At 47.2% G+C, this 11,206-nt stretch overlaps 1 protein-coding gene across 1 annotated transcript; it reads left to right on the plus strand.

Annotated features, from left to right (window-relative positions):
• Nucleotides 1-2,399: 2,399 nt before the first annotated feature.
• Nucleotides 2,400-8,509, plus strand: LOC149979906 (doublesex- and mab-3-related transcription factor 3-like). Its single transcript, XM_090189084.1, has 5 exons — nucleotides 2,400-2,507; nucleotides 2,589-2,665; nucleotides 3,180-3,272; nucleotides 4,251-4,456; nucleotides 6,509-8,509. Exons 1-5 carry the CDS (start codon nucleotides 2,400-2,402, stop codon nucleotides 7,609-7,611), a joined length of 1,587 nt encoding a protein of 528 aa, XP_090045210.1. The 3' UTR covers nucleotides 7,612-8,509.
• The last annotated feature ends 2,697 nt before the right edge of the window (nucleotides 8,510-11,206 follow it).

The following is an 11,206-nucleotide window of genomic DNA, read 5'->3' on the forward strand; positions in this document are numbered from 1 at the left end:
TGTTCAGTAGACTGCATTGTATAAGATGGCTGCATCAGCCATCTCCAAGTTTTTTGAAGCGCCCTCTATTGATTGTTTGGGTAGGTTTCGTAAAGTAGACCTTATAGCTATAGCTGACCATTATGGATTTGTTTTCCCTGAGAAAGCCCTAAAGGCTGAGCTTTTGGTGCTAGTCAGGGAGGGTTTAGTGAGAGAACGGATTCTCTCATTGCAAGGAGAGGAGACGGGTAGACCTTCTGATACCAAGTCGGAGGACAAGGCGGAGGAAGGGGTTCCTCGTACCCCTTTTACATTGCCCCGATTCGATCCTTTATCTTCTGCTTCGGGTCGTTCAGATGGAACTGCTAGGCTGAAGGTGAGGCTGGCTCGGTTAGAAATGGAGCAAAAAGATAAAGAGAGACAGATTAATTTTGAACTTGAAATTAGGAAAATAGAAGCTGACAAGGTGAGGATCTGACAACTGGAGCTAGACGCTCGCTCCAGTGCGACTCCACAAGCTGCTCATCAAACCCACTTCGACGTGAGTAAAAACATAGCTTTAGTCCCTCCATTCCGAGAGTCGGAAGTGGATTCTTATTTCTCTGCGTTTGAGCGTGTAGCCGCTGCGCTGCATTGGCCACTCGAGGTTTGGCCGCTCCTGTTACAATGTAAATTGTCTGGGAAAGCCCAGGAAGTAATAGCTGCTCTCTCCCTGGAAGACAGTTTACACTACAATACAGTTAAAACTACCGTGTTGCGGGCTTATGAGTTGGTGCCTGAAGCTTATAGACAGCGCTTCAGGAACCACAAGAAACTCTCTCACCGTACATTTGTTGAATTTGCTAGGGACAAAGAGTCTCTGTTTAGTCGCTGGTGTTCAGCCAGCAAAGCTAACACATTTGCTGATATTAAGGAGTTGATGCTGTTGGAGGACTTTAAAGGCAACCTCCCAGATAGGATTGTAGTTCATTTAAATGAACAGAAAGTGGCGACATTGGCCCAAGCAGCAGTGTTGGCAGATGAGTACGCTTTGACACACAAGACTGTCTTTGGTGCACCACGTTTTGAAGGCCGGACGATTACGTCATCAGTTCCTCGTTCAGGTCGCTTTTCCTCTGACAACCCTAAGCCTTTTCATGAAATCCGTGAATGTTTTTACTGTCACCAAAAGGGTCACGTGATTGCGGACTGCCCAGTTTTGAAAAATAAACCGAAACAGTCCCAGTCACCGTCCCCAAAAATGAAAAGTTTGGGTTTTGTCAAGTCTTTGGCTCGTCCATTGGATCGAGTTGTTGACTCAGCATTTGAGAAACCGGATCATGTCTATGCTCCATTTATCTCTGCCGGTTATGTTTCCTTAACAGGAGAACAGGCTGATCAAAGGCCTATCCAAATCCTACGAGACACTGGGGCGGCGCAGTCAGTAATCATTACTGATGCTTTACCCTGGTCTCCTGAAACGTATTGTGGCTCGCATGTCATATTACAGGGGATAGAGACAAAAACCGTGCCTGTACCATTACACTGGGTCCACTTAGTGTCAGACTTGGTATCAGGACATTTCCGTGTTGGTGTTGTATCTACACTCCCAGTAAAAGGAGTCACATTGCTACTAGGGAATGATATTGCTGGTGGTAACGTCATTCCTGTGTTAGAGGTAGTAGACAATCCATAAATCAGAACTACAGATGAGAAATTGGTTCAAGCATTTCCACATGTTTTTCCTGCTTGTGTGTTAACGAGGGCACAATCTCGCAAGCTAGGAGATGTGGTGGATTTGGCTAGTTCTATTTTTGAGAATGTTGAGGTAGAAGACAATGCACCGAGTATGCCTTCTGCAATGCCGACAGTTTTTACCCCCGTAAAAACTAAGGCAGGGGAAAACGAAATTGTGCCCCAATTACATGACATTCTTTTGTCTGTCACCCCTGAGAAGGTGATTGAATGTCAAAAAGAAGACATCAGTCTTCGCAAGTGTTTTGCTTCGGTAATTTCCATTGAGGAAGCTAAAACTAGAGAGACCGCCTACTTTATGGAAGCAGGAGTTTTGATGCGTAAATGGGCATCTCATGACACCATTAATGACTGGAGTGAAGTGTGTCAAGTGGTTGTTCCTACACCGTTCCGACAGCAGGTGCTGTCACTCGCCCATGAACAAGGGTTGGTCTGGACACTTGGGGATCACAAAGACTTATAACCGGGTCCTTCGTCATTTCTTCTGGCCAGGTTGGAAGTCTGACGTGGTCCAATTTTGTAAAACATGTCACATATGTCAACTCACTGGGAAAGTGAATCAAACAGTTCCACGAGCGCCACTCTGCCCGATTCCTGTGGTGGGGGAACCGTTTGAAAGAGTGATAATTGATTGTGTAGGTCCATTGCCGAAAACCAGGTCAGGTAACCAGTTCCTACTAACAATAATGTGCAGTGCTACTCGATACCCAGAGGCTATTCCTCTCCGTACTATAACGGCTAAGACTGTGGTGAAGGCACTAGTGAAGTTCTTCTCTACGTTTGGACTCCCTAAAGTAATCCAAACTGATCAGGGATCCAACTTAATGTCTAAACTGTTTTCAAATGTGTTAAAGACATTGTGTATTTCCCATCAGGTCTCTAGTCCGTATCATCCAGAGAGCCAAGGGGCTCTAGAACGCTGGCATCAGACACTGAAGGCAATGCTACGCAAGTATTGTATGGATACCAGTACTGATTGGGATGAGGGGGTGCCCTTTGTCCTATTTGCTATAAGGGAAACGATACAAGAGTCCTTAGGGTTCAGCCCTGCTGACCTTGTGTTTGGACACACCCCACGGGGTCCGCTTAAAGTTTTGAAGGAGCATATCTTATCTCCTACACCCAGTAGCGCCCCTAAAAATGTGTTGGAATATGTCAGTAAGATGCGGGAGAGACTGCACACCGCATGTGCGTTAGCCCAAAAGTCTCTCTCCTCGTCTCAAAAACGCATGAAGTTGCATTATGACAAAAAGGCTGTTGGCCGTTCATTTGCACCAGGGGATCAAGTTTTAGTTTTGTTGCCAATCCCTGGCTCATCTGTCAGCACGTTTTTCTGGACCATATCTGGTGGAAAAGAAAATCAATGACACCAATTATGTGATAAAGACACCAGATCGAAGGCGTTCTTCCCGTGTGTGTCATGTTAACATGCTGAAAACGTATTATGGGCGCGATTCTCCCGACAGCTCCTCAAGTAAGCCGGTCCAGCCCGCCGTCTCCAGTGTGGCTGCGGTGGTGCTGAAGCCTGGCTGGGACCTAGATGAGGATAAGGAGGACGGGTTGGAGTTACGCCATACGTTACAGCAAGGTGAACGCCTATGTAATTCAGAGATGCTGAAGAAGTTACCCTCTCAAATGGAACATTTGGATAATGATCAAACTAAGGATCTTATCCTATTGATAAACAGTTTTCTCAGTGTGTTTCAGGACATTCCAAGTCGCACATCCATCTTGGAACATGATGTGGATGTGGGGAACGCTGTTCCTATACGTCAGCATCCGTACCGGGTTAATGCTAAGAAAAGGGAGGTAATGAAAAGTGAGGTAGCTTATTTATTACAGAATGACATGGCAAAACCCAGTAACAGCTCCTGGAGTTCCCCATGTATTCTTGTTCCTAAGCCTGACGGTACATCCCGCTTATGTATGGACTATCGTCGCGTAAATGCAGTTACAAAGTCTGATTCTTTTCCTCTACCTCGCTTAGATGACTGTATTGATAGAATTGGCTCTGCTGCTTACGTTAGTAAGTTAGATTTGTTAAAAGGTTATTGGCAGGTGCCTCTGACCTCTTGAGCTTCTGACATATCGGCTTTTGTTACGCCAGATAACTTCGTACAATACACTGTGATGCCCTTTGGCATGTGTAATGCACCTGCTACTTTTCAGCGGCTAGTTAACATTGTGTTTGCAGATGTGCCAAATTGTACTGCTTACCTTGACGATGTGGTGATTCATTCGTCTACTTGGTCTGATCATCTCTCCACTTTGAAAAGTGTGTTTCAGCGGTTGGAGAATGCTTCTTTAACCCTCAATCTGGCCAAGTGTGAGTTTGGGAAGGCTACAGTGACTTACTTAGGTAAACAAGTGGGACGAGGTCAAGTGCGCCCAGTAACTGGCAAAGTGGAAGCAATTGTTGCTTTTCCTGCTCCCACTACTCGCCGCCAGTTGCGCAGATTCCTGGGGATGGTAGGGTACTATCGTACCTTCTGTAAGAATTTCTCAACGGTAGTAGCTCCCCTTTCATCTCTGCTTAGTCCCAAGGTACCATTCAAGTGGTCCAAGGACTGTAACTACGCTTTTGAGTCCGCTAAAGCGCTACTTTGTAGTGCCCCAGTGCTTGCCGCCCCCAACTTTGACAAACCTTTTAAGTTGGAGGTAGATGCTAGTATAGTGGGGGTGGGTGCGGTTCTCTTACAGGAAGATGAAGACGGTGTGGATCGGCCCGTCAGTTTCTTCTCCCGTAAGTTCAACTCGTGTCAGGCAAGATACTCTACAATTGAACAAGAGACGCTGGCTTTATTGCTTGCCTTACAGTTCTTTGAGGTATATGTGGGCTCCAGTGCCTTGCCTGTTATGGTCTTCACGGACCATAATCCATTGGTGTTCTTGAAGCAAATGTACAACCAGAACCGTCGCCTTATGCGGTGGGCTCTGATTGTACAAGGATATAATGTACAGATCGCTTATGTGAAGGGCTCGGCGAATGTGGTTGCTGACGCTCTATCACGGGTTTACTAACTGGGGAAGCGATGGCTTTTGTTATTGCAAAACTAGGTTTGCAATTTTTGTGGTGGGCGTGTTACGTTCCCCAGTTTATGTGTTGTAGTTTGTGTACTTGCATGTGTTTATTTCAGGAAATGGCTTCCTGAAAACCTCAAGCAGCTGATTGGTCGACTCCAGGGCTAATTGGAGAGCTGACCCCGCCCCCTCGTCAAGACACAGCTGTCTCCAGTTACATTCATTCTGAAGCTATATAAAAGCCAGTGTTCTGTTCAGCTGAGAGATTTTGGAGGTAGGGATTGCTGAGAGATTTTGCTAGAGAGATTTTGGAGGTAGGGATTGCTGAGAGAGATTTTGCTAGAGAGATTTTGCTGAGGTCATTGCTGAGCGATTGTTTGTGATAGAGATTTTTGCTGGAGGTTGATTTTGCTGGGAGTTCATTGCTGAGAGTTGATATGTTCTGAGTTTGTTGCTCAGGTAGAGCTTAGTTGATGTACTTTGTTTCTTAGTTTGTTTGTAAAATTGTGTAATATTCTGTTTCATTTGTTCCCAGGGGGGGAAGGGGAAGGCACCTTGGGAGTGCTTAGGCAAGAGGCCCGCGGGCATACATATACCCGTAGTATATTCATTGTCTAGGCACACTAGGTAAGACCTGGGCGGACCACTCCCTGTATTTTGGTTAGGGCACCAGGTGGTGCTAAAATAGGTAAGTAGTGGGTAGGCAGGTAAGATAGGAGAGGGAGGGGCTTTGAGATTTACTTTCTTTGCTTTGGTTCCGTCCAGCCCCTTTTCCCCATATTACCGTGTAAAGGAATAAAGTCCTTGTAAATGGTACCACATTCTGCCTGTTGTCATCCTTACTCGCACCTACAGTCCATACCTCTTTCGCATCACAGAGAGTTTAGTTGTAGCAGGGTGTTGCGTTCCCTCTTCATAGAGGCGTGCGTAACAGTAGTCATGACTGAGAATGTGTTTCTGTCTCTGTAGTCCTGACTGAGGATGTGTTTCTGTCAATTTAGTCATGACTGAGAATGCGTTTCTGTCTCTGTAGTCCTGACTGAGGATGTGTTTCTGTCAATGTAGTCATGACTGAGGATGTGTTTCTGTCTCTGTAGTCCTGACAGGATGTGTTTCTGTCTCTGTAGTCCTGATTGAGGATGTGTTCTCTGTAGTCATGACTGAGGATGTGTTTATGTCTCTGTAGTCCTGACTGAGGATGTGTTTCTGTGTTCTCTGTAGTCCTGACTGAGGATGTGTTTCTGTCTCTGTAGTCATTTTAATGAGGATGTGTTTCTGTGTTCTCTGTAGTTCTGACTGAGGATGTGTTTCTGTGTTCTCTGTAGTCCTGACTGAGGATGTGTTTCTGTCTCTGTAGTCCTGACTGAGGATGTGTTTCTGTATTCTCTGTAGTCCTGACTGAGGATGTGTTTCTGTCTTTGTAATCCTGACTGAGGATGTGTTTCTGTGTTCTCTGTAGTCCTGATTGAGGATGTGTTTCTGTCTCTGTATTCCTGACTGAGGATGTGTTTCTGTGTTCTCTGTAGTCCTGACTGAGGATGTGTTTCTGTCTCTGTAGTCCTGACTGAGGATGTGTTCCTGTTCTCTGTAGTCCTGACTGAGGATGTGTTTCTGTGTTCTCTGTAGTCCTGACTGAGGATGTGTTTCTGTGCTCTCTGTGGTCCTGACTGAGGATGTGTTTCTGTGTTCTCTGTAGTCCTGACTGAAGATGTGTTTCTGTCTCTGTAGTCCTGACTGAGGATGTGTTTCTGTGTTCTCTGTAGTCTTGAATGAGGATGTGTTTCTGTGTTCTCTGTAGACCTGAGTGAGGATACGTCGGGGGACCACTCCGGTGGGGAGAATGGTGGTGGTAGCGGCAGTGAGAAGGACCAGGACCCTAGCAGCTCCCCCGAGGGCTCCAAGCCTTCCTGCTTCACCCCTGAGCCCCCGGGCACCCCAAACCAGGCCGAAGAGTGTCGCTACAGCTTCCCCCATCCCCTTCCCAGCCTCCCTCTCCCCCTAGCCTTCCCCAAGACCTGCAGCACCTCTCCAGAGCCCAAGGTAGACAGCCCCACTAAGGGTTACCCCGGTGTTGGGGCAGGGGGGCTGCCAGTGGACCACAGCCTGGTGATTGAGGGCCTGTCTGGGTCTGTCTCCCTTCCTTTCAACCTGCGAGCCAACCGGCCACCCCTGGAGGTGCTGAAGAAGATCTTCCCATCCCACAAGCCCCCGGTGCTGGAGCTGATCCTGCAGGGGTGTGGAGGGGACCTGGTGGGGGCCATTGAGGTGCTTCTGTCCAGCCAGGCCCAGGAGGCCAGGGGGGGTCACCCCCACCCCGACACCCTGGTCCTTCCCTCCAATGGCCACCTCCTCGATCACCCCCTGGGGTCCTACCACCCTCTGGCCTCCGCCGCTAAGTGGTCTGTGGGCTCTGCTTTCAGGGTGCCTGAGTCTCTGCGCTTCTCGTCTGACTCGTCGTCCGGCCCCCTGGCCCTACACCCCGGGTCTTTCCCCCATCCCCCCCGCTACCCCTTGATGCTGAGGAACTCTCTGACACGTGGCGGCCAGGTCGGACCCTTCTGCAACGACGTGACGCTGTGGAACACCATGACACTGCAGCAGCAGTACCAACTCAGGTCAGCTCAGTACGTCTCTCCTTTCTCCTCCACTGGCGTCTTCCAACGCTCTCCGCTCCTCTCCTCTTCCTCCTCCTCCTCTCCGCTCCTCTCCTCCTCCCGCCCCCAGGAAGAGCACCGTCTCTCCCAGCTGGAGGAGGGCTGCCACCCTGCCCCCATCCCCCCCACCCCCGGGGCCAAACAGACCCTCTACACCCATGAGGAGGAGTACGAGGACCGCTCCGACTCCTCCGACTCACGAATTCTCAACTCCTCCACCTGAACCTCCTGAACCACCCAAACCTATGGGTTATATCTCTATACCTGCACCAATGAAACAATGAACCTGTGGGTTATATCTCTATACCTGAACCAATGAAACAATGAACCTGTGGGTTATATCTCTATACCTGAACCAATGAACCTGTGGGTTATATCTCTATACCTGAACCAATGAAACAATGAACCAGTGGGTTATACCTCTATACCTGAACCAATGAAACAATGAACCTGTGGGTTGTATCTCTATACCTGAACCAATGAAACAATGAACCTGTGGGTTATATCTCTATACCTGAAACAATGAACCATGCCGCACTGGTTACTTAAGCACCAAAAATGTATTGTGAACGAATCTTTAATGTGAATAATGCAAGAGTGGGTATCAAGACAGGTTGTTGTCTTGAACTGAACTTTGTTACCCAGCCATCGGCCCCCCTACAGGTAATGTAGCTGAATGTTAGGTCGTAACATTATCTCTCTGCAGGTAATGTAGCTGAATGTTAGGTCGTAACATCTCTCTGCAGGTAATGTAGCTGAATGTTAGGTCGTAACATTATCTCTCTACAGGTAATGTAGCTGAATGTTAGGTCGTAACATTATCTCTCTGCAGGTAATGTAGCTGAATGTTAGGTCGTAACATGATCTCTCTACAGGTAATGTAGCTGAATGTTAGGTCGTAACATTATCTCTCTGCAGGTAATGTAGCTGAATACTAGATCGTAACATTATCACATGGATATGACCAAAAATAATGAATTTAAAATAATGGGATAGATCACATAGATCACGTGTTTGTGAACGTTCATCTCTTTCCAGACAGTATGCATGTGAATAATATGTCCTTGTTAAGATCTGATGCATGTCAAGATTATTAATAAACATAGGTGATAATAGCAAAATATTGTGTCCTCGTTATTTCCAAAATGATAATATACATGGGTGCAAATTGGTTGCTATACTAAATGAATGGTATACTATAATGTAGTTTAATGTAGAATAACCCACAAGAGTAGGGATCATCAACTAAATTCAGCTGTGGGACGATTTGTACTGGAGCGAATGGTCGGGGGCTGGAACATAATGACAAATCATTTGCAAATTGAGAATCCCAAACAGATATGTTAGACTAAAACATAATTATTTCAAACCTTGCTTACATTTGTATACAATCACGTGTCTCTGTACTATGGGCGGGAATACACTTCGGAACAGATTTCTTAAATTAAAATCTCTTTGAGATGATTTGCTGGTGTTTTTACAGTCTTTTATGTCCTACATTGAAAATTCCACTTTTTTAAGGAACTTATCTGTCGGCCCTGCATGGAAATGTACAGTTGAAGTCGAAAGTTTACATACACTTAGGTTGAAGTCATGAAATCTCATTTTTCATCCACTCCACAAATTTCTTGTGAAACAAGCTATAGTTTTGGCAAGTTGGTTAGGACATCTACTTTGTGCATGACACAGGTAGTTTTTCAAAATGTTGTTTACAGAAGTGTACATCCACTAAGTTGACTGTGCCTTTAAACAGCTTGGAAAATTCCAGAAAAGTATGTCATGGCTTTAGAAGCTTCTGATAGGCTAATTGTCATAATTTGAGTCAATTGGAGGTGTACCTGTAGATGTATTTCAAGGCCTACCTTCAAACTCAGTGCCTCTTTGCTTTGCATAATGGGAAAATCAAAAGAAATCAGCCAAGACCTCAGAAAAAAAATTGTAGACCTCCACAAGTCTGGTTCATCCTTGGGAGCAATTTCCAAATGCCTAAAGGTACCACATTCATCTGTACAAACAATAGTACGCAAGTATAAACACCATGGGACCACACAGCTGTCATACCGCTCAGGAAGGAGATGCGTTCTGTCTCCTAGAGATGAATGTACTTTAATGCGAAAAGTGCAAATCAATCCCAGACCAACAGCAAAGGACCTTGCGAAGATGCTGGAGGAAACAGGTACAAAATTATCTATATCCACAGTAAAATTAGTCCGGTTTGCAACCGTAGTCAGGAGGAATGTGCCAAAATTCACCCAAATTATTGTGGGAAGCTTGTGGAAGGCTACCCGACAAGTTTGACCCAAGTTAAACAATTTAAAGGCAATGCTACCAAATACTAATTGAGTGTATGTACATTTCCGAACTAATAGGAATGGGATGAAAGAAATAAAAGTCCAAATTAATCACTCTCTCTACTATTATTCTGACATTTCACACCAATTTCATCACTAACACACTGACTTTACGGAATTCAAAAGTACAATTCTTGTCTTTCATAATGTAGCGGTCCTGTGTCTAGCTGGTGTAGGGAGTCAGGCGCAGGACAGCAGATATGAGCAGATATGAGTAATTAAAGTACTCAAAAATTACAAATATACAAGGCAACAATGATAGCCCACAAAACACGGACCGAAATACAATAAACAATCATTCACGAACACAACATGGGGAACAGAGGGTTAAATAATAAACAAGTAAATTGGTTGAGTGAAGCCAGGTGTGAAAAGACAAAGACAGAACCCTTGACGCGCAGCTCCAGCAACACCGACCTTGGGGACGACCCAGAGGACGAGGCGCAGGGCGATCCGGATGGAGACGGTGGAACAAAGGGTCCAGGATGTCCTCCACCGGTACCCAGCATCTCTCCTCCGGACCGTACCCCTCCCACTCCACAAGGTACTGAAGGCCCCTTGCCCGACGCCTCGAGTCCAGGATGGCTCGCACAGTATACGCCGGGGACCCCTCGATGTCCAGAGGGGGAGGAGAAACCTCCCGCACCTCAGCTTCCTGGAGTGGACCAGCCACCACCGGCCTGAGGAGAGACACATGGAACGAGGGATTAATGCGATAATCTGAGGGAAGCTGTAATCTACAACTCACCTCATTCAGTCTCCTCTGGACGTTGAACAAACCGCGGGCCCAGCTTCCGGCAGGGCAGGCGGAGGGGCAGGTTTCGCCAGACCCGGTCCCCCGGTGTGAACACCGGGGCCTCGCTGCGGTGGGGGTCGGCGCTCGCTTTTTGCCTCCTCCGAGCACTTGAACCATTCGCCAACCGCAGGGGCTTCGATCTGGTTCTGATGCCACGGTGCTAGAACCGTCTGATACCCCAGTACGCACTGGAAAGGAGAGAGTTTAGTGGAGGAGTGGGGGAGTGAGTTTTGGGCCATCTCTGGCCAGGGGATGAACGCCGCCCACTCCCCCGGCCGGTCCTGGCAATATGACCACAGAAACATACCCACATCCTGGTTCACTCTCACCTACCCGTTACTCTCGGGGTGAAAACTTGAGGTGAGGCTGACCGAGACCCCCATACGTTCCATGAATGGTCTCCAGACCCTGGACGTGACCTGGGTACCCGGATCAGAAACTATGTCCTCAGGCACCCCGTAGTGCCAGAAGACGTGAGTGAACAGGGCCTCCGCAGTCTTTAGGGTCGTAGGGAGACTTAGAAAACCGATCCACAACGACCAGGATCGTAGTGTTGCCCTGTGAGGGAGGAAGATACGTCAGGAAGTCCACCGACTGGTGCGACCCACGGCCGTTGTGGAACGGGTAGGGGTTGTAATTTCCCTCTGGGCAGGTGCCTGGGAGCCTTGCAC

Source organism: Oncorhynchus mykiss, chromosome 11 (genome assembly GCF_057628025.1).
Source record: "Oncorhynchus mykiss isolate SJ-2025 chromosome 11, ASM5762802v1, whole genome shotgun sequence".
Classification (NCBI taxonomy): Eukaryota; Metazoa; Chordata; class Actinopteri; order Salmoniformes; family Salmonidae; genus Oncorhynchus; species Oncorhynchus mykiss.